The sequence below is a fragment of the Echiichthys vipera genome (assembly GCF_963691815.1).
Source record: "Echiichthys vipera genome assembly, chromosome: 2".
Classification (NCBI taxonomy): Eukaryota; Metazoa; Chordata; class Actinopteri; order Perciformes; family Trachinidae; genus Echiichthys; species Echiichthys vipera.
This window is the reverse complement of record NC_139827.1, coordinates 16,567,032-16,590,536: the sequence shown is the minus strand read 5'-3', so window position 1 is coordinate 16,590,536 and position 23,505 is coordinate 16,567,032. Positions and strand designations below refer to the sequence as shown.

At 40.8% G+C, this 23,505-nt stretch overlaps 1 protein-coding gene across 1 annotated transcript in view; it reads left to right on the top strand.

Annotated features, from left to right (window-relative positions):
- mast1a (microtubule associated serine/threonine kinase 1a) overlaps positions 1-17,908 on the top strand; it is a gene marked incomplete at both ends in the record, with an annotated part of 68,483 nt that extends 50,575 nt beyond the window's left edge. Inside the window, 17 exons of the mRNA XM_083922410.1 lie at positions 1,162-1,229; positions 1,397-1,473; positions 3,259-3,467; positions 5,243-5,381; positions 6,386-6,518; positions 6,964-7,129; positions 7,390-7,491; positions 8,061-8,183; positions 8,358-8,467; positions 9,808-9,971; positions 13,028-13,272; positions 13,502-13,759; positions 13,845-14,077; positions 14,546-14,668; positions 15,001-15,137; positions 15,764-15,951; positions 16,182-17,908. Coding sequence (XP_083778536.1) covers positions 1,162-1,229; positions 1,397-1,473; positions 3,259-3,467; positions 5,243-5,381; positions 6,386-6,518; positions 6,964-7,129; positions 7,390-7,491; positions 8,061-8,183; positions 8,358-8,467; positions 9,808-9,971; positions 13,028-13,272; positions 13,502-13,759; positions 13,845-14,077; positions 14,546-14,668; positions 15,001-15,137; positions 15,764-15,951; positions 16,182-17,908 — 4,202 coding nt within the window. The remainder of the gene's footprint in view (positions 1-1,161; positions 1,230-1,396; positions 1,474-3,258; positions 3,468-5,242; positions 5,382-6,385; positions 6,519-6,963; positions 7,130-7,389; positions 7,492-8,060; positions 8,184-8,357; positions 8,468-9,807; positions 9,972-13,027; positions 13,273-13,501; positions 13,760-13,844; positions 14,078-14,545; positions 14,669-15,000; positions 15,138-15,763; positions 15,952-16,181) is intronic.
- Positions 17,909-23,505: the final 5,597 nt, after the last annotated feature.

Here is a 23,505-nt window from a genome sequence, read left to right as displayed (position 1 = left end):
AAAGCCTCAAATGATGGGAACTGTAGTTCCAAAACTTAATAATTACGCCCCAAAATGATGGAAGTAAGTCTATGAATAATAATTGGAATTACAAAAAAAACTTTTTTTTATTTTTTGACACTGACACTCTCCATTCATATACAGATATTAGTCCTGTGTTGAAAACTGTGAACATACAGACAATCAAGTCAAAAAGCCAGCGTGTCTCGTTGGGGTGCAGTTGTCTCAAAGTGTCAGAGCGTTAAGCAGTTTTACTGATTGTTCAGCATGAGGATTTAGGAGATGTAGAGTCTGGACGAGCTGGATCATTTGCTGGCTGGTGGTGCAGTGGCATCGCTGTCTTTCATTAATCATCAGGGCTCAAACTCACAGTTCTAATTCACATCTGCTCAGACGCTCCCGGTCTCATCCATCAGGAGCTTTTCATTAGCTGATGGGTAAATGACCCAGAATGACTCTTCACAATAAACCTCGGCGGTTTTATTTCTGAGAACGAAAAATATGAACCTGCCAGGCCTTTCTCAGATTATCTCTGCTAACAATGTGTCACTTGCTATCTTGATCTAGCACTTTCTGTTGCAGCTACATTGTCTTTCATAGACACACATGCACACCCACGTACCTTTGCACATTTTCACACTTTTTTCTTGGCTCCTCATAGAGAACGTTGAAAGATCAGTTGCTTTCAGTTCAATGCAAAACTGAGAGAATATACGTCCGATTGCTGGCTCAGTGACTTTTATTTTACATGGCGTTAATATCTACAGAGTGGCTTCGTAAATGCTTTGCAAAGTTAATTGTTTGTCAATTATTTCCCTGCTTCAACAAAACAGTGATATAATCAGTGTATTCTAGCAGCTGTCACATACAATTGTGGGAGAACAGTGAAAATTAGCTGCCAGTGCTGCTCAAGGAAGGAGAAGGCGCAAAATGAGGGGGAGGGAGAGCTGAAGGAGACAAGAAAAACTAATAAGAAGAAGCTATTTTAACTCTCACGTTTATCTTTCTGGGATCTGACGATGTGAATTGGCCCTTCATCTGTTTTTAAAAAAAATGAAAAGCTGTTTTGTTTAAGACCTTTGTGCAGCTGCAGTGTGGGAGGCCTGGTGTTTTAGTATGAGAAATGTTTTCTTGTTAACTAACTAACATGTTTCTCAACAGAAATCGTGAGCCTTGAAAGTTACGACAGTGAGGGTCCGCATACTCCAGAGACCGATGACTCGGCAGAGGTAAAGATCTGTGTTTACATATATTCACACCCAATATGACTGCATATAGACGCCACCATTCAAACACACAAACCTGTCACAATCACCAAAGAAACAATGACATTTGAGCATTTAACTGAAACAGCCTTTGTGTTGATTTGAGTTATACATTTAAAATGTGTCACCAGGGAAAAGGGAGAGCCATCAAGCCACCAAGTGAAGAAGATTTTCAAAGCATCAAACTGATCAGCAATGGAGCTTATGGGTAAGCAGTGGATTGAAAACTCATTATCCCTCATAGGAACCAAATCAAATCCAAATGAAGCTATTTTGTTATGAACAAGAACAAGTCCGGCCATGGAAGACAGTGAAATGGAAAGCTCCGGGAAAAGCAGTATAGGAAGTGTTTCCAAGGTCAATAATAAACATTAATGCTTGATATAACATAGTGCTTTTCATGCGAGTTTGATGTACACATTATAATAATACTACAAGTACTACAACAGCAACACTGTGATGAAAATAGTAAGAAATGTTTCCATCACTGAAAACCAGCTGCTTTGAATGAAAGAAACCAGACGTTAATACATAGCTAAAAAGTATGTTGTATTGTATTCAAATATTAACCAATTATTAGAACTATGCTATATATGGTTTAGTAAGATAAAAACAAAAAATGTTTTTTTAATCTTAAAGACTGTGGCTTTTTTTTCTTTGCTGCATGAATTATTTGAATTTTTTTACGAGGGGTTTTAGGAGGAGCTTTTTCAGGCAGTGGTCTGTAGAACCATTTGGAACATAAGATAAGATAAGATAATCCTTTATTTGTCCCACAGCGGGGGATTTGTTGTATTTCACCAGCAAAGGGGATAATGCAATAGGCATCAGTAAGAAAAAAGCAAGACATAACAATCAAATGTAAACAGTAAAAAAAGAGTACATTTGCAATGTTTTGTTACATGTTTAAAGTTTACAATGATGTGATCATAAACGTGCTCTATAACTAATAAGCAAGATTTTCAGGTTATCTAAAGCTGGACTGGGGACATTATAATAATTGACGGTTCTCTCTCTTTTAAGCCTCATATCCAGCAGCTTGTGAAAAAACGAATGATAAAATTAGGCTTTTACCTTGGAAACAAATCTTGTTTTTCTTTTGAAGCCAAAAAAAAAGACTTGTTGCTGCAATGTTTATGTCAGTGTTGGATTATGGAGATGTTTTATATATGAATGCATCTTCAAAATGCCTACAGTCTTTGGACACGGTGTACCACGGCACACTGAGATTTGTCACTCATTTTAAAACCCTCACGCACCACTGCTCTTTGTACGCTCGAGTTGGACGGTTTGCCCTGTCCACCCGCAGACTCCATCATTGGCATATCCTTATTTACAAGACTATTCTCTGTGTTCTTCCTTCATACCTGGAGAAGTATGTACACTAACTCGAAAAAGCACAGAACTTATCAGCTCCGGTCTGAGGATTTGTACTTGCTCACTGTAACTTAAGAACACTAAATTTAAATGCTTTCTTAATGATGTTGAAGCGGGCTCATCTGTCTGTACGTGCTTTGTTTGATATTTGATGATGTTCTAACTGAAACTATTTCTTTCTTCTCTGTTGTTTTTAAATAATTACCTGTAACTATGGAACTGTGCTGCTGCCTGTCTTGGCCAGGACTCTCTTGCAAAATAGATTTTTAATCTCAATGAGACTTTTCCTAGTTAAATAAAGTTAAATAAATAGAAATAAAATTTAAAAAATCATTATCTGCCCATGTAAAAGATGAAGGTTATTTCGTCAAAAGTTCAGTTCAGGATTCAAAGGTTACGGATTTTATGTCGTAATAACCACTCAGACAGACTGTATGAACTTCATGTCTAACAGCAGATGGAATATCCTCTCTATTTTTAGATCATCTCATAAAATACACTTCCTATAATGGTCTCACCACTGTCTTACCCCGCTTTCTTTCCTCCATACCTCATCTTGGCACCGCCATTGCCTTCAGTTTTCACTCTTGGCTCTTCTGTCTCACCTTCTCACCAGTGCCGTCTACCTGGTGCGCCACAGAGAGACACGTCAGCGTTTTGCAATGAAGAAGATCAACAAGCAGAATCTGATCCTGAGGAACCAGATCCAGCAGGCGTTTGTAGAGAGGGACATCCTCACCTTCGCAGAGAACCCGTTTGTCGTCTCCATGTTCTGCTCCTTTGAGACGCGGAGACATCTGTGCATGGTCATGGAATATGTCGAAGGTAAGAGAGTCAGATTTTGCTTGTGTGCGGGCTTTTTTTTACACAAAGGGGGGACTCAATTTGAAAAGATGTTTTTGATTTGACTTTCTTGTTCAGTTCGCCCTTCACCCCGGGCATCTGAGGATATGTTGGATCAGGTTTCTGTTCTTTGAACTTCATTTATTTGATTCAGGATAAAAGTCAGCTAAACACCTGAATATCAAATGATGATTTTGTCTGCTCAGATTCAGGAAAATGAAAGTAATATGGCGGAGATGAGACTCTTATTTCACTATCACAACGATTCTCGAACATGAAAGTCGAACAAGGTCAATAGATTCAGCAGCTCTTACAGTATGTTACCTGTTGGTGCACAGACACACTGAGGCATGAAGGGTAGTCGAGATGGACTCATGTGGCATGACACTGCCAAATGTGCTTTAGGACGTGCAAGCGTGGATTACAAGGTAAAAAATGGTAGAAAAGTTAATAAAAATAAAATACATTAAAACCCATTCATAAGCACAGGTAGATCACATACAATAGGAATACTATTATTATGAATGACATTATGATGTTAATCTGCTTCATCAGAGGATCAAATTACATCATATTGCAGACTTTCTGTGCTGCATTACCATTTGGGTAACACTTTACAAAGAGGTACACACAATTTTGAGTAATTACCAGGGAACAAATGAGGAATGAATGAGGAGCTAACTACCTAGGTAACCATTAGTTAATGAATAACTCATAATTTTATAAACTAATGATTGATTAATTAATTAAGTAATTAAGAAACAAGTGAGGAAGGACTTGTTAGTTGATGAGTCATTAACAAGTACCTCTCTAATCCTTCCTAATAGAGGAATATATAGCAGAGAATGATAAGTTATTAGAGAACAGACTGGGACATCTTATGTTAATGAATCATTGCGTAATGATTCGTGAATATCTGTCAGTCGATCATACTGACCACTTTCTTCAAGAGCCGTTCTGAACCTGCGTCTGTGCGGCACAAAACAAGTAACGACTTATTAATTACTTTACATCATTTCTTACTGTCATTGCGTCACCCAAGTGATGCATCATACTGATTATTTACTAGTTAGACCATCATTACACATGATTATCTTATGATTACTTACCCTTTCTGTTCTGTTCTTTAGTAACTCCTCATTATCTACTATAAAGTTAGGAATTATTTGAGAAGTTCTCATTAATAATCCATCAATTATCAAATCATTCCTCACATGTTCCTCACTCATTTATAAATTAACTAATAATTGCTACTCTATGCTACTATCTACTACTATAAAATCTAACCCATTAGTTAATAATCACTAGCAGTTGGTTCCTCATTTGGTAACTACTGAAAAATTGTCTGTACCATGTTAGGTTATAATTAGGGTCAAACAACAGGAGGTATGGGGGTTGGGAAATTATTTCTTATAAACTGCATCAAATTTTATTTGAGCGTTTTGGTTATGGCACAACACGCCATTGTACTCATCTTTAATTCTTCTGGTATGCATATTTTTTATGTAGTATTCACACTATATATTTTTGTATTTCATTCCATGTCACTATGTGAATGTAAATGTACATACATGTATAACACATATGTAAGTACTTTGGAGTTTAGATGTAGAAGTTTTTGTTTTGTTACTTGATTTCCATGTGTGAGGTTTTCTCCATAATGAATGCAAAAAGGGAAAAAAATGTAGTTACAAAAAAGTATGAAATCAACAAATCCGCTCATATGTTAACAATAACTTGTGTTTCTGTGTTCTCAGGTGGTGACTGTGCCACTTTGTTGAAGAACATCGGGGCGCTGCCTGTGGAGCTGGCGAGGATGTACTTTGCAGAGACAGTTTTAGCCCTTGAATACCTGCACAACTATGGCATCGTCCATAGAGACCTCAAACCCGACAAGTGAGTGTTTGCGCTTATCGATAGTTTTTATATTAACAGGATCCATAATGATAACATGTCAATGTTGGTGTTTTAAGTTTGTTCTGCTGCCTCAAGTGGCCCAAAATCATATAATGCTGCTTTGAAATTCCTGTCTGGTGTAAAGGATGATGTTGGGCTCACTCACTTTAAATAGGACAATATGAAATACTGCAACAATTTGATGTAGCTGTCATGGCACAGTTCCCCTGTCCGGGACAAGATTATTTCATCGTCATCATACATTCTTTTTAATTAAACTGGACATGTGGAAATAATAAACCCTCCTGCCAGACAACGGAGGGTGCATGTGAGTCCAGTGCTGCGCGGTCATGCGTGTCTAATTTCTGATAGGGGCATCTTATTAAAAGTATTTTATTGTTATAACATAAATTGGTTTTGTTTGTATCTTTGTTTGACAATAGCTGATGGTACATTATTTAGAACTGTATCATTTTCCCGGTGCTGTGTCAGACTGGCGAAAAAGTGAAGAGAGAAACACAGTCAATGGCTGCGTAAAAACACACAGAGATTGGAGCGAGGCTTCGGCTCACTTCTCCTTCCCCAGAAGCCTCAGATTTTTACAACGCCTCAATGTCGTGTTCCCATGCCGTGTTGTTTGAAAAGATCTGAGTTTTAAAAAAGGCAGGCTTTACCTTCAGCCCCCTCGGGTCTGCTCCGGTCCTCTCCTTGTTTCCCTGCACTGAGCTTTATTGGTTTCAGTTAATTTAGCAAATAGACGCTGACAGAAATGAACCCAAAATACTTCAGGGATGAGTGTCCATCTCTGACTCGATTTATGGTGTCTGTGCACATTCATCTGCAGCACGCCAGTCCCATGTGTCCATACCTCCACTTACACACTCTCCCCCTGGTGTATTGTGCAAGACCTGCCTTCAAAAACAATAAATTACAATCTGTGAGCATGATATATGGCTTTATTGCAATGAACCAGAAATTAATGCCTGTTTTCTCTCCCCAAATAGTCTACTGATCACCTCCATGGGACACATCAAGCTTACAGACTTTGGCTTGTCGAAAATGGGTCTGATGAGCCTCACCACCAACCTGTATGAGGGGCACATTGAAAAAGATGCCAGAGAGTTCCTGGATAAGCAGGTACAGTACAATACTTAAGCACCACTTTGTCAAGATACATGTAATTAGCGACTGTACGGATGAGGTGTGTGTAATTCAAAGACGGGATGTTTAGTTGGTGCCATTTGCAGCATCTCTTAGTCTTCTCCAACCAATAATTATGATGAATCATAATCAGTAATCTCTACAAGAGGACATAGCATTACAATACTTCCTGTATATTCTGAATAAATGAATCCCTAAGGAATTGCTCTTCAGCATTTGTTGTTGTTTATTCTCTAAATAAAACCAGTCATAATCAGTCAGATCCGTCTGTAATCGGCTTTCATCTGTGGATGATACAGACTACATCCATATTTCATACAGTCTTTGATTACATCACATAAAAAACTTAAGTTTGTCAAGCATCTCCAACCCATCTTTCTTTCTTTTTTTTCTTCCTGTGTCGTCCCTCTCTATCACTCAGGTGTGTGGTACTCCAGAGTACATCGCTCCAGAGGTGATTCTGCGTCAGGGCTATGGAAAGCCGGTGGATTGGTGGGCCATGGGCATTATCCTCTATGAGTTCTTGGTGGGCTGCGTGCCTTTCTTTGGAGACACTCCAGAGGAGCTGTTTGGGCAGGTCATCACAGGTAAGGAAAAAGTATTAAACTTATACTTAATTGTTAAAGACACTCTCAAACTGCAATGTTGTTTAGCAAAAGCAAACCATAAAAGTTGCACAGTATGATTTCATATTTAATATTTCAGTTTTTCCCCTGGTGACATGGGGGTATTGGGGAATCTTGCAGAAGTTTGGCCTTTGATTTGCCATTTGGAAACTACTTGAAAAGGCAATTTCGTTCTCTCTTGTTACACTGACCTTTTGCCCTCTCTTTGTTATCTCTGTTAGACAATATAGTTTGGCCAGATGGTGATGAAGCCTTGCCTGCGGATGCTCAGGACCTCATTTCTGCCCTGTTGCAAACCAACCCTCTTGTGAGGTTGGGTTCAGGTACTTACTTTTGCATTTACTTGATATCAGAGCTCAAATCTGCATCTATTTTGCATTGATATTAGGAATGCATTGTGCCATTAATGAGGACATGTCCAAAGAAGCATTCAGGCTTGCAAACATTATGTTAAAAGACTGCAGATTAAGTCACAGCTGAAAATAATCTCAATTTCCACAAATCATCTTTAATCCATTCATCCACCACTTATTCGGGGGCCTGGTCGCGGGGGCAGCAGGCTAAGCATGGTAGTCCACATGTCCAGAATGATATTTCTTGCCACTTGCTAGTTGCTGATTTTCTTTGGGGTTTGTGGTTCAGCGGTGTGCAGGAAGCGTGCAGTAGGTTTTAAGAGCCTTTCCACAGCTGAGATGAGTTAGAGTGAAGCAAAACAGTGGATTAAGGGCCAAAACAATTAGCTGAAAGTGTCAAAGAGGCTCCGTAGTGGGGAGATAATTCTCTGTTTGCTTAAATGAGAGACACCTTTCACATGCAAGCAATGGAAATCACTGGTTTTAAACAGACTGTCCATTTTGAATGAGGCCAACAGGTTATGTTGTTTTTCCACCAGGCGGAGCGTTCGAGGTGAAGCAGCACTCGTTCTTCACAGAGCTGGACTGGAACAGTTTGCTGAGACAGAAGGCAGAGTTCATCCCGCACCTGGAGTCAGAGGAGGACACTAGCTACTTTGATAGTAGGTTCCCTCTAGATTTATGTGTCTGGAAAGCACAGCAGTTACACCAATAGTAGCTTTATGGGTTGTGCAATTATTTTCTGACACCGTTTAAGTAAAAAAATACACTTCGAACTCTTTGAACGGACAGCTCATATATTTCACCTCTTCTCCATCTCTCTCTCGACTCGCCAGCCCGCTCAGACCGGTATCATCACATCAATACGTATGACGAGGATGACACCAATGACGACGAGCCGGTAGAGATCCGACAGTTCTCTTCCTGTTCTCCTCGCTTCAGCAAGGTTTGACTTTGTCCTTCTACCTCACCTCTTTCATCTGCAGGAAACTCTTCCTCAAAAGGCACTTAAATAGGGGAAATAGTTGTTTTGTCATTTGTCACCTTTTTTTATCACTGCATCAACCTGTTATGTTTTGACACTTGAGATTATTCGACAGGATTGTTTGAGGAGGAAGAAAAAGAGTGTTAAAAGAGGTCTTACTGTACAGCAGAGCCAGGAGGCCAGACTCAGTGGTCAGGAAGTCTTACGGCTGCTGTCACTGTTACACCATTCCTTCTCATTTCTTTTTTCTCCAGTTCAGTACCTTTCATCTTGAGGCCTCGCTCTGTAGATTTGACCGAGATAATTTATTGGGACTTATCATTTCTTTCATCCTTTTTTTTTCATCCCCTCTTTCTATGGCCGAATCTCTCACAGCGTGCCAGCGTCGTCTTCCTTTCACACTTTCCAACTTTGTGTGTTTTTGTTCTCACTTCATGCTGCCCATTTTTCCTGCCCCGACTCTCTGCCCTTCCATCCTCCCTCCCTCCCTCTCTCTCACTTTCGCTGTCTTTCCATCTGCCCTTCACCTGGTCCATCCTCTCATGTTTGGGATGGGAGATTGGGAAGGAGCTCTTCAGAAAATCAAAAGCGCCTCATTGAGGAGCTCAATTTAGTTTGAGATGTATTTGAAGTTACGGTCGAGGGCTGTTGAGTGGCCTCACTCAAGAAAAGCTGGTGAACAAAGACCTCTGCTGAATGCATATGAGGTCCACAGTGAACACACACGTATTTGATTCATTATAGTTTATTAAGTAGAGCTACAGTGATTAGTTGATGGAATAAGGCCAGAAAATTGCCATGTTTCAGCTTCTCCAGTACACAGAACTCTTTGTACAACTTTTTTAAATATGCAGTAGTACTCGGCAAGACCTGCAAACAAAACTTTGATGTGTAAAATCGGTGGAGTATAACACTGCTCAGAAATACAAGTTTGTTCCCTGAACAGCTGGGCACATCTTATCCCAATTCTTACAGTTTTGTTTTTTTTGTTACAAATCTTTTATTGTATTCTGCGTGAATAGCATCAGCACTTGTAATATCAACAACTGACTCAGCTGTTTAATGTATGTACAGAAAAAGACAGTAAATATATCTGAACACAGGTGAAGAAAATCATCATTTCAGTGCATCACAACAATTGCCCTATTTATTTTTTCATTACAAGGCAAAGCAAACATCTGATATCTGAAACAAATAACAGTAAATATAAATAATGTCAAGAAAGCAGTGTAACCCACACTCACCAGAGCTGTTTATAAATCTTAACAAGTGATGATTGGTCTGACTGTGTCGCCCTGCAGGTGTATAGCAGCATGGAGCATCTGTCTCAGCTGGAGCAGAAAGCTACGACCTCTGTGTCCCGTCGGGAGCATAAGGTCCCACGGGAGGACAAGGTGACCAAGAGAGAGAGCCTGGGAAGCTTCAGCATGCGAGACAAGAGCTGGAGGACCGGATCTCCCGAGATGTGAGTGGCTGGCATTATTGGATGAGGGGTTACTAGATTCATACATATTGTGTATATTACCTTGCTATAATTATTTCTTTTAATATTATGCTTGTAGAATGACGTAGCTTCTCAGTCGAGGTCCGTTCTCTCAACTTGATCCAATTGTACTCGCCTACGGGAGTCGCCATCTTGTCAGACTCTGCCTCATTTCCTCTTACCAAAAAAGGCATTGACGTGATGTTGGGGGGAGGGAGATACGTCCGTCTGACTGACATATACCTCCGAGGAGAAGTGAGGGCCAGCGGTTAGCTGTCACTCAAGAGGCTGCGCCCCTAATTATTCATAACATTTAACTTCCAATAAGATAAAAACTAGCCTAGTACAAAATAATCACCTGTTTATCATGGGGGTCAGTGACAAATTGCTTTATTATGAAACCTGCCCCGAGTGGCCACTCGGTAAATTGAAGTTTCTGGCACTTCAAATGGATCAGCCAGGTAGTCGCTGTAATAGGGGCTTGCCCTAAAGTCGTTGTATCCATCTATGCTCTAGTCAAGGCAGCCACACTACTTTGACAAAAACAGTAATTTTACCTTCCAGAACACAGGGATTGCTGGTCTATAGCTGTTATTTAGTTTTGTTCCTTTCTTTAAAACATCACACAATAACACAAACAAAAAACTAACCAATCGAGATGGCACAACACTGCACTAACTAAGGATAAGTACAAATAACCCCACTGCAAAAAGCCAGACTATCCCTTTAAGATAGGACTGAGGGTTTTCAGGAGGTGGTTCTTTTTTCTTTCAACAGCCTACATGTCACTTAACCAAGAGTGCCTAAACAACTTTGCTTTGCTTTCTGTCTCACTGCCAATTTTTGACACTTCTTTTATAAAAAGAAAAGTTTACAGTCAAGAGATCGCACCTCTGCAACATCTGTAAAGAAGGAAAGTGAAATTGGATGGCTGGTTCATATGACTCACATAAACCCAATATGTCTCTAATGTGTCATTTTTTTCATGATTTCGTGATATATTAATATGCAAATTTAGCTGCTTTCCTCACTCAAATCCACTGCATCGTTTTCTAATTAAGAGACAAAAAGGGTAATTTTAAGACCATTGAATATGGGTGGTTTAATGCTACTGTATTTCTTGATATTAACTTACAGTTATTAGTGTTCTATTATAGTCAACATCTGTGTGACTCTGCTAGTTATTATTCATATTGGATTTAAAAAGAGAGCTCTCATTGACTTGCATTAAGGCTTTTAGTTTCAGCCCTCCTAAATGAAAAATGTACTCTCATCCTGGGATCTAGATTAATTTAACATAATTCTGCTCTGTTGCTTTCAAAGTCCAGGCCACATATTATTAACTGATACAGTTGCAACTGACTAAAAGCATACAGCAGAAACAGTTTACTTAACATAACTCCATTTCACCTCATTCTTTAGGAAGCATGCGTCTGGATTTCTTACTCTCTGCATTCACATATTCTGTATTCATAAAGGTTAGAAGATTTGATAAGGACAAGGTGGCTCATCACTTTTTTTTTTACCTTACATATCGGATTTTCCCCTCTCCCATATCAAGTACCAATTATCAGTATCTCGCTAGCCATGATTGCTTTTTGGCTACAGCTCATCACATTCATTCATTTCTTTAATTAAAGGTGCCCTGTAGAGTTTTCTTGAAAACTAACAAAAGTTATTTTTACATTCAGTGTTAATCACTAAAACTTGTGCTGTGTATCTTTGAATGTGTTTCCTTCCATTTGTAAAGCCATTATTTACATCCATGCTTAAAGAAAGCATTCTTCTTCTATTCTGCCTTTGCACATTGCAGAATATCTTGGCACGTTTGATTAGATTAAAATTTTTCCAAATGCCCAGCACAGGCCTTGAGTACCCGTTTGGGAATTGTTGATCAGTAGGGTGTGTATTGCGTCGCCCCTGTGCATGTGCAGCCTTGTGCGAGTGCAAGACAATCAAACTGGGGACCCACTCATAGAAAAACTGCTCCATAACACTACTGGAGGTCAGAAACTCCGCAGGGTACCATTAGAGAAATAATCTAACTAATAATTTTTGCCATGCTAGCAGCAGGGTTCTAGAGATGGCAGTGTCAGTCAGACAGTCCACCACATTGGTCTTAATTTTATTTTATTTTTAAATATCTCAACAACCATTGGATTGATTACCATGCCATTATGTACTGACTAGGGGCGGCAGTAGCTCAGTCCATAGGTGACTTGGCTGGGAACCGTAGGGTCGCTGGTTCAAGTCCCTGTGTGGACCATATATGGAGCGTGGACTGGTGGCTGGAGAGGTGCCAGTTCATCTCCTGGGCACTGCCGAGGTGCTGTTGAGCAAGGCACCGAACCCCCAACTGCTCGGGGCGCTGGTCACTGGCAGCCCCCTCGCTCTAACATCTCTCCTCAATTGCATGTATAGGTCCTGGTTGTGCATGTGTGTATTTCGGGCCTGTGTGTGTAACATGTATGATAATAAGAGTGAAAATTGAATTTCCCCAAGTGGGATAAAAATAAAGTAATTCTTCTAATTCTTCATTCTTAATGATCCCCAGAGGATAAATCCTGCTGATGTTTGTGATCCTCTGATTTATTCCATTGAAACTATGATGTTCAAATGTGTGGTTTTAAGTGAAGTGTTCAACTATTTGATGGATTATGATGACATTTGGTGCAAACATCCGTGTACTTCTCAGGATGAATTGTAACTTCATCCCTTCACTTCTCATGTAGCGCCATCATCAGGTCAAAATTGAATTTGTCCAATACTTAGATTTGTGACAGAATACATCAAAACTACATTCCCGTCAGATTCAGCAGAACCTTGAGTTTACTGCTGATTAGCAAATGTTAGCATATTAACATGCTACATGGTAAATATCAGAATGTTAGCATTGTCATTGTGAGCATGTTGGCATACAGCCTCACCGGGCTGCTAGCATGACTGTAGGTTCCTAGTCTTACTGTGATATATTCTCACAGAAAAGTAATTGTTTCCATTCTCTTATGTGACTTTGTTTCTGTGTCTTTCTCTTGCAGGAAGCGCTTGTCTTGTTCAGAGTCCCTCTACATGGAGGGGGACGCGAGCCCTCCTCTTGGTGCTCGCCGTCGCTTCTCAGCACTTATGGATACACACCGTTTTGCCTCACCCCTAGACGGTGAGTCAGACTTCCTGTCCCGCCAAGCGCCCATGAAGGTTCGTGGAACGTCACTGGATGGGACCAGTGTCCCTTCACCGAGCCTCCTGGAGCAGAGGAACAGTCTGAAGGAGATCAACGGAGCAGGTGTGTTTGCAAGGGGAAGTCTCTGAGGTGGTGAATAAAGCAGGCAGAGAGAGCAAGGGGGGAGGAGTAAGAGCGGAGGAGGTGAAAAAGCAGTCTGTAATACCTTTTTTAGATGACTATTGCTGAGTCAGTGGGCAGCTGGACAATTCATAACATTGCTATTTTCACTTCTAAATGTTACTCCAAACTAAAATAATTGTTATTTCCACCTGACTCTATATCCTCTCAGACAAATCCCCGAGACATGGAGAGACACCAGGAATTTCCACGGCCATCGCCACATTATCCCCAGGTCCTGCAGCAGCTGGTCGTGATGTGATGACTCCTCTGTATGACCCTCTGGGGGCCCGGGCCACCAATGATCTGGTTCTCCGCAGGGCGCGCCATCAGCATTTGTCTGGTGATGGAGAGAAACGCAACTCCAGACCTGGAAACAAGGTCATTAAGTCAGCCTCTGCCACAGCCCTGTCTGTCATCATACCATCAGGTGAGCAGGGAAAAAACAGAATAAAATCCTTTTGGATTGAATATATGTTTGTGGCACACTGATACAGAGTCTCATTCCTCTCCAGTGGAGCAGCATGGCGGCTTCTCTCCGTTGGCCAGCCCAATGTCTCCACACTCTTTCTCCTCCAACCCCTCGTCCCGTGACTCTTCACCCAGCAGAGACTTCTGCCCGGCAGTCAGCGTGCTGCGCTCTCCCATCACCATCCATCGCTCTGGAAAGAAGTACGGCTTTACTCTCAGGGCCATCAGGGTCTACATTGGAGACAGTGATATCTACAGCGTGCATCACATTGTTTGGGTAAGAATCGTGTATTAGTTTGGACTGTTTGAATATGTTTTTTACTGGTCAGTGACCTCACATAAAGAGGGATGGCTTGTTCTCTGATGTTAATGTATATTTCTAGTTTCAGGGAGCATTAAAGAGGGACCAGTAAATTAAAAAAGAGGTCAAAAGACGATGACATTTCAGCAAAATCTAATACTTTTGATTTCAGGTTTGGGTTCAAATTTCACCAGTTAGTAAATATGTTATTTCTCACCTGTTGCATTTGTTCTATAATACCAAACATTACCTTTATTATTTATGGCCAAAATTGATGGAAAATAATTCATAATGTCCTCTAATCTGACACAAATGATCATCTGTACTGTTAGAGGTTTTTTTTTTTAAAGAATACTGTCTAAAATTTAAATGCTGTACACTAAATGTTTACATGTAATTGATTTCGCCCTATTATGAACATGAATGTTTTGTGTTATTTGGCAGCATGTGGAGGACGGCGGCCCCGCCCAGGAAGCTGGCCTGTGTGCCGGTGACCTCATCACCCACGTCAACGGGGAGCCTGTCCACGGTCTGGTCCACACCGAAGTGGTAGAGCTCATCCTCAAGGTAGGAGCAGTTGACTTATTCATTCTCTCTTGTACTGTATATTGGTAATATAAATATCCCTGTCTTATTATTCCATTTCTGTCAAAAGGCCACTTAGTTGTCTATTTATGATAATGTCAAGGAAAGGCTCTTCATGTACTTAAACAAAGTGCTTTAGCTCCTATGTAACTCTGAGCCTAGCAGCTCTTCAGTTATTTCAAATCCGCAATCTGTTTGATTAGAATTTCTGTAAATAATGGTGACAGTTATTGTCAGTTTTCTGTAGGTAAATAAGCACAGATATAATTATAAGGATCAGTGTAGAAATAATTTGATGTCATTGATCTGTGTAGAGTGGAAACAAGGTGACGGTGACAACCACACCTTTTGAGAACACCTCCATTAAAGTAGGTCCTGCCCGCAAGGCCAGCTACAAGTGTAAGATGGCCCGACGAAACAAGAGGACCATGGGCAAAGACAGCCAGGACAGGTTGGAGCACACACATCTGCACCAGGACAGTGATGTCTTGTCTCATTAAGTGAAATACAATAAGTAAAGGGGTTTGTTTTTTGTTACATACAGTTCCAAATGTTCTTGTCTTTTTGACTCACTCCTTATCTAGTGAGATTCAAAACTCGATGGGGCAACAGTTTGCACATTTTGGCCCATTAATTACAATTACTGTATACTTTACATGCTGATGACCGTTGGTAGTGGTTAGGTTGATTTCATGCGTTCCAAATTCGTCATTAGTTTCCTTTCCTTTCAGTATACTAGTAAAAGTCAGTAATGTAATGATGTTGCAAATAAACATTTGACACTTGACTCAGTTGGTGCACAGCAACTAAATGTAAATGATCCTTTTCATAACATCCTTGCTTTCTGTTAGATTTAATTTTCCAACTGCATGGCTCATGAATTTCATGCTTTTCTGTACACTGGGATTATCTTGTCCCTGCAAGAGTATTCTGACTGTAACTGGACAAAACATAACATGCAAAAAAAAGTCATTGCACTATAAAGTCAAATCTATTGACATAAAATGTTATATGTCAATCCCACTTCAAATCTTACTTTCTTCTCCTGTCTTTTCTGTCTGTCTGTCTGTCCTGCAGTAAAAAACGCAGCTCCTTGTTCCGTAAGATCACAAAGCAGTCCAATCTGCTGCACACTAGTCGCAGCCTGTCCTCTTTGAATCGCTCTCTTTCCTCCAGTGAAAGTCTTCCTGGCTCCCCAACTCACAGCTTATCTGCCCGGTCTCCGACTCAGGGCTACCGCTCCACCCCTGAGCCCTCATATCTAGGTAAGGAAATAAATAATGCACATACAAGTGTCCAAAAACAAATGGTCTAAGATCAGTACACCATGGTAAACTACTAAACACATTTTTAAAAAACAGAATTGGGGAACCACCCGGGAAAAGTGAACTTTTAAAGCCAAAATTATACTATAGGGCTATCTTGAATTCTCTGCCTTTTGCTCGGGGATTATTTGTATCCTAATTAATATTTTCTGCTCTCTGTTTTTCTTTAGGTGCTTCCTCCCAAAACAGCTCCCCAGCCTCCAGCACTCCAAACTCCCCCGCTCCCTCTCAGCACATGAGGCCCAGCTCCCTGCATGGCCTCTCCCCTAAACTCCACCGCCAGTATCGCTCTGCTCGTTGTAAATCTGCAGGAAACATCCCCCTATCTCCGCTCGCCCACACACCCTCCCCTACCCAGTCTTCACCTCCACCATTGCCTGGTCACACTGTGGGGAGCTCCAACACCACCCAGTCCTTTCCTGTCAAGCTCCACTCCTCGCCACCGGTGGTCCGTCCCAGGCCAAAGAGTGCTGAACCCCCTCGATCGCCCCTTCTCAAACGGGTGCAGTCAGCGGAGAAGCTGGGCTCGCCTCTGACCCAGTCCAGTTCTACAGGAGGTTTGGGGGGTCCACTGAGGAAGCACAGCCTGGAGGTGCAGCACTCTGAGTACCGTAAAGATGCCTTCCTCTGTGAGCTTGGGCTCCAGAGCCTGCTTGAGACGGAGGGGGAAAATTTGCCTCCTAATCCTCCACCCCTGCCGTCATCCTCCACAACCCCAGAGACGGGTGTCCTGAAGCCTGTGAGAAGATTAGGGAGACAGGAGTCACCACTTAGTAGGGAAACTCTGTTGGCTGGGAGGGAGAGGGAAGAGAGAGAGAGAGGAAGGGAAAGGGAGAAAGAGAGGGATAGTGATACCGGGGCAGTCCTGGAGAGACTGAGTCGGGTTGGAGCAACAATATGCCAGTCATCGTTCATAAGAAAACCTCATACAAGTGAGCTACCCTTTAGCTCACAAGTTGGCCAGGGCTCCAGACTAAGTGCAGAAACCACTAAAGCTACAACTTGTAGCACTCCTACCAAAATGACAGGAGGTCTAGATGGTCAGAAGGGACCTGAAAAGATCGCCCAGAGTCCGACAGACTTAGCTTCAAAACAGCAAGACCTCAAGGCAGCCAAAAGTGTGTTATCTAATAGTAAAGCTCCCCAGGAGCAGCAATGGGGCAGAACTGAACCAAAGCAGGAAGGAGACAACAAGAGCAGGTCTGGTTTACCTGGTGCTTTGTTCACCAAAAGCTCTGCTTCAACTCCAGATAAATCCATCGGCATCAACGCAACAGTGAAAGCAGGTCCTCTCAGCATGATCAAGACCTTTAAACCATCAGGTATGGGGGACTGCCTGAGAAAGACTGGAGGAGAGAGCAGTGACTCAAGGACTCCAGACTTTGGCTCCAAAAGCCCCAAACTTCCAGGTCGTGTTCTCGCTCCTGTCGTCCCCCCACATGGGCAGTCGCTCTCCCTGGGCAAGGTGAGGCAGGGACTCGGGCCTGTCAATTGCTACCGGGGAACCCTTGACTGGGAGGACAAATGTCGCCTGGAGGTGGTGGAAGAGCATTCGCCTTCCCCCTCTCCCTCCCCAACTTCTGTCACCCCCTCCCTCTGCGGACCTTCCCTCTGTAAGTCGCGACCTGTCTCCCCTGGCGACAAGACAAGCTTTGTCAGCCAGCTGACCACTGTGGCCAAAAACGTCCTCGGGCCAATCAAGCTCGGCTCCCAGGAGGGGTCCAAGAGTAAAGAACAGCAGACTAAGGCAGCTGAGGAGAGGCAGGGAGGCGCGGCAGGAAAGTCTGACACTGCTGCTGGAGGTCGAGTGGTTGTTGGGGCTGCTGTGGTGACCCAAAGTCCTGCGGGTTCACCACTAGAGAGGGCTGCAACAGGTACCAGCCAGTCAAAAATGTGACCCCATGGGGTCCCTAAATGGGACTTTAGTAAAAAAAATTAATAAAAAAATAAAAAAGATGCCTTTTTTTGGAAGAACAATGCAACAGAAGTCAAGCACTTATAAAACAATGTACATTCCAGTTTCAGAGTATATAAAATGTTATTTATTGATTCCAATCATTGACTGGTTCTAACTTAAAACCAGGAGTGAAATCATCTACTGTAAAGGTGCAAAATCTGTTGATTTTCTATTATAAAGTATTTAATAAGGAGACTCTTAATGTAATGTGGGACACTTTATCAGACGTATATGTGTGAGTCTATGTGAATGCATGTCATATGGTATGTACTGTACATGTATTATAGGTACAAGAAGGTCAAAAAGTGCTTTACCGATCAAAACATGCTGAAAACTGTGAATACCAAATCCAGTCACTCTATTTTGTCTTTCAACCAGCCCTTTGTTCTTTTTACTGCTTCTCAACCAAGACACCGATGAGTCACAATCAAATTTGTAATAGTTGCATCAAACAACACAAATGACATGCAGCCTCAGTTTAGCTAAAGCGGGTAAGCAAGCAACAAGATGATGAAGCTCATTTCTTCTTCATCCAGCAGGTCACTGAGTTGCTGTGCACGGTCAGACAAATGCCAAAGCAGGCACTGTGTCAGTGGATGTCAGTCACATCAAGCACTGTCTAGCTCTGTGTGTGGCAGGGGGATTGTGAGTGTGTGCGTGTGTGTGTGTGTGTGTGTGTGTGTGTGTGTGTGTGTGTGTGTGTGTGTGTGTGTGTGTGTGTGTGTGTGTGAAGCCACCTTGGGTCTATTTCTGTTGGATCTTGAAGGCTGTGTCCTTCTGCAGAGGAAAGCATGTGACAGAGCTCAGGCTCAGCGCTTATCTCCCCTTCGCAGGAGGGCCACCACAGCCCCCTTCTCCCTCTGCCTCTGACTCCAGCCCGCACACAAACACACGTACACTCACACACATTGCCACAGGAGGCGCCAATGTCGGCAGCTGATTTTCATGCATTTCAATCCATAGTAAAGAAATGTGTGAGAATGTGTGTGTCTTTTCAAGGGGTAATAACATTCAGCAAGGGTCATGACAGAAACCAGGCTGAAAATAAACAGGCAGCAGCACTTAGGATCCATTAATGGTTACATGCTTTGCTGTAAATCACACAGGCACAGTGATGATAACTTCTGTAGGTAAAGCATATAGAAATAAATTGTAAGCACATAATAATGAACTTGTGTTGTTTTGAGGCAACACAGTTAAAGCAGGCAGTCATGGATGTAGCATATCGTATTGTGTTTGTTAAAGGGCTCTATAGCTAAGGTAGGGTTTGTGGATATGGGCATGGCACAGTGTATCACAATGAACCTGTTGCTGTAGAAACAAGGTTATCTGCAGTATTAATGACTGTGTTAGGTTGTTAGGTACTACAAGCTAGGTAGTCAAGATTGATTCATGTAAAGCTCATATTTTGCTATGATTGAGGTGGTGAATCAGTAATCTCAGCAAGAGTACTGAGATATAACGTATTAACTGGAAAAACAAGTTGTGCTCTTCTGCCACTGGTCAAATTCATCTCCTCAGTACTTAATTCTCAGTAACTATCCAGTGTACATAATCTTATGCAAATCATTTACAGCTGCCTGACAACTGTTGACACTATAATGTTATTTGCTGATTTACACAAGAAAGTTAAACCATTTTTGATAAGTTGTGTCACTGTCTGACAGTTATTTGATTTAAACGACTTTGATTCTTCTAAGCTCCACAAATGTAAACTGATTCAACCAACAACAGCAACTTCACACAAAGGCAGAAGCTCAAAGACAGGAATTTATTTTCTAGTCCCAAATGGAAAAAAGTCTAAAGTTTGTCCTCCATCTGCTTTGCGTGAGGCTCCTACTGTACAGCTGCTCGGGGCAGTTGCTTGTTGTGGTTCATCAGCTGGCAACATTGATTTGTTTTATTTTTCTACTACTAAAACTGAAGTGAAGTGATTAAAAGCTATGTGGAGCTAAAAGGTTTAAGGGATAACATAGAACGAGCAGGTCATTACTGCAAATTAGAACGACAACAGGGTGACGCATCAATCTGATGGGATTTAATTCACAATAATGACCTGCTCTCTATACATTATCCAGCACGACTACTTACTAGAGAAATCAGTAATTTGACACAAAATATTGATATTAAAATGATTTTATTGAAATGGTCCTCCAGAGTCTATGATCAGGACTGCGTCCACAGCAACGAAAATGCCGCAATTGACCAATACAAATTGGATATTTAACAAAGCCTGCACAGCTTCAAGCTGATATTTGTGGTATTGGCCAACCTTTTAACATAACGAGTCATTAACATTAAACAACATGTCTTAATGCATCTTTAATGCAATATAGATTGATTTTAATCGTTTTAAAAGGACGCTGTTAGCAATATCTCACAATGTTTGAGGGTGTACACATGATTTTACAGCCCCCGTTAAAATGTACCATGCAGCACATCCACCAACCAGTGTTTTATTTGGCATTGTACTCTACTGCCCTCTAGTGGTTCAAAACATCCACCGTTTTTATAATCTGCTGGAGTGAGAGCTTCAGTTAAGGAGTCACCACCACTAAAATACTGCAGAACGGATGTTATTAGCCATATAGGGTTACTGAATATGCATTTTTGTTTCTGATGATAAAACATTTGCAGTAAGTGTCAAATGATCACTTGAAACATGAATTTATTCCTTTGTTCTGTTGTTGTGTCCTTAACGTGACTGTTAATTATATCTTCTGGAATAGGGATTAACATTTTTAATATAATACACTGTCTTATATATTCTACTGATAGGCGTTCTTTTATATCTTGATGTACTAAATGATTCATCAGGTCAGCGCTGATCACCTGATTAAGAAAACTGTAATGTAATCTTATACCGCTATTATGCCCACTTTCAGGCCTTTTCCCAATCAGTGGTGTCAATACTAGTGTTACATGTTTGACAATTTCTTTTTTGTTTTTGTGATTGACAAGGAGAGTAGTATAAATGCACTTTATTTTATGGAGGGGGGGCGCGATGTTATGGTATTGTTTGTAAGTTACTTTAAAGGAAAGGAAATATACTGTGTACAAATATGGATTCTACAAATGAACACAAAAGTCTGAGTAAAAAAACATTCCACAGTTCTCTGTTCACTGAAAGTGTATTTATTTGTACCATGGGGCATTTTTGTTTGTGATAGATGTGATTCAAATGCAGACACCTGAAGTGCAGTATGTGGAATAAAATTCTGAGATTTGTTCCAAAACCGGCCACCTGTTACCCTTTTGTGATTATAATCTGTAATCAAAAAAATATGCTGCAGCAACCCTTATACTATCTTATAATAGTAAACACTTTTAAACGTATGTGTCATAGCAGATGTAACTAATAATGCTGATTATGGCTCTATTCAATTCAGGTTTATCTGTTCCAGGATCCAGTCCATTATGGCTCACTCACATGGTTTTTCACCCTTTTTTTTCCTGTTATAACAAGTCGATACATCACATGTGAAAAAGCCTGAATGAGGTAATTTTGAACTTGTCTTTTTTATTCAACGTTAATCAAAATATTGTTGCACCAATAACTCATGAATGAATTCATCTTTTTGTATCATTATACAGAATGTACAACCAAACTTTGTTCAACTTGTCGTGGTGTATGAAAAATAAGACAGAAAATAAGTTACAGACAATTTAAAAGGCACACATAAATCAACAAAAAGAAAGTAGCAGCAGTCAGTGCCTGGGCAACAGAAAGGTGTCAGTACAACTTAAAATAATAATACGTAATGTAAAGTAATAGCAGCATATACAGTGCCTATAGATAGTCATGATACCCTTTTGAAAATACTGTAGTCAATTCTTTTGTTTTACAGCCTGAAATGATAATACATAAAAAAAAAATATATTGTTACAGCTTCACATTTTGCCTTACAACATCCAAGTGATGTTTTTTCTTTTCAAAATTTCTGAAAAATAATTTAAAAAAATGAAAAACTAGAATAGTATTGTTGTAAAAGTGATGAGTCCCCAGATTTAATACTTTGTGGAGGCACCATTTGCTTTAATTACAGCCATCAGTCTGTTTGGATATGTCTCTTCTAGCTTTGTGCACCTAGACTGGGAAATCTTTCCACATTCTTCCTGCAGAACTGTTCGAGTTCACTCAAATTCTGTGGTGAGCGGCGATGGACTGCACTCTTCAAGTCCATCCACAGAAGTTCTGTAGGTAGCAGGTCAGGGCTCTGACTGGGCCCCTCTAGGACATGCACCTTCCCGTCCTAGCCATTGTGTTTGTTTTTTTATGGTGGTGTGTTTTGGGTCGTTGTCATGCTGAAGGTGAACCACCTGCCCATTTTCAAGTGTCTAACAGAGGGCTGCAGGTTTTCCTCAACAATTTGGGTGTAGTTGGCAGCATCTATTTTCTTTCAATCCTGACCAATTGCCCAGTTCCTGCTGAAGAGAAACAAGCCAACAACATAATGCTGCCACCACCATGCACTCACTGTAGGTATGGTGTGTTTTGGGTGGTGTGCTGTGTTTGGTTTCTGCCAAACATAGAGTTTGGAGTTCAGCTCAATCCTCAGTTTTGATCCCATCTGACGATATAATCTTTTGCCACATGGCATCAGAATCTTCAATATGTTTTTTGTTTTTTCTACAAGACTCAGCGTGACATTTTTTTCAGAGGAGGCTTCTTTCTTGCCACCCTGGCATACATGTAGAACTTGTGAAATTGTTGTCACATGCATAGATCGGCCACTCTCTGCCATTAAGACTTTAAGCTTCCCTGATCAATCTTTTCCTGGCTCGTTCATCCAGTTTGGAGGGGCGGCATCTTTCCAACCATGGTGAATTATTTGTGTTACCATGCACTACTAGGAGTGGAATCCACAAGGAACAGATGATTTTATTCCGAAGTAATAAAAAAAACACCACAGTTGATGTCAGGCCAAGTAACTTGGTGTGTAATCTGGAAGGTGATTGGTTATACCTGAGGATGGTTATAATGGTTATTTTAAAGAAGCCTCCAATCACTTTTGCAACACTGATTTTCTAGTTGTTGTTTTTTTTAAATTCATTTTCAGAAATTTTGAAAAAAAAAAAATCACTTGAATTTTGTGAGGAAAAATATGTAAATTACGCTGGAAAAATAGAAAACAGAAAGAGTGATAGATAGATAGATAGATAGATAGATAGATAGATAGATAGATAGATAGATAGATAGATAGATAGGTCGATAGATAGATAGATAGATAGATAGATAGATAGATAGATAGATAGATAGATAGATAGATAGATAGATAGATAGATAGGTCGATAGATAGATAGATAGATAGATAGATAGATAGATAGATAGATGTTGTAAACTATACATATAATAACATACATATCATTCATCTATTTACTATCATGTGATCCCATTACATAACACTGCTAACGTCTATTACTCGAATATTATCCAATCAGCTTTCTCACAGTGATGACGTCAACCAATGGCGTTGAGTCAGGGAAGGACAACAGGAAGTTGATGTCCTCTGCTGCTGCTGTCAAAGAGAGACACC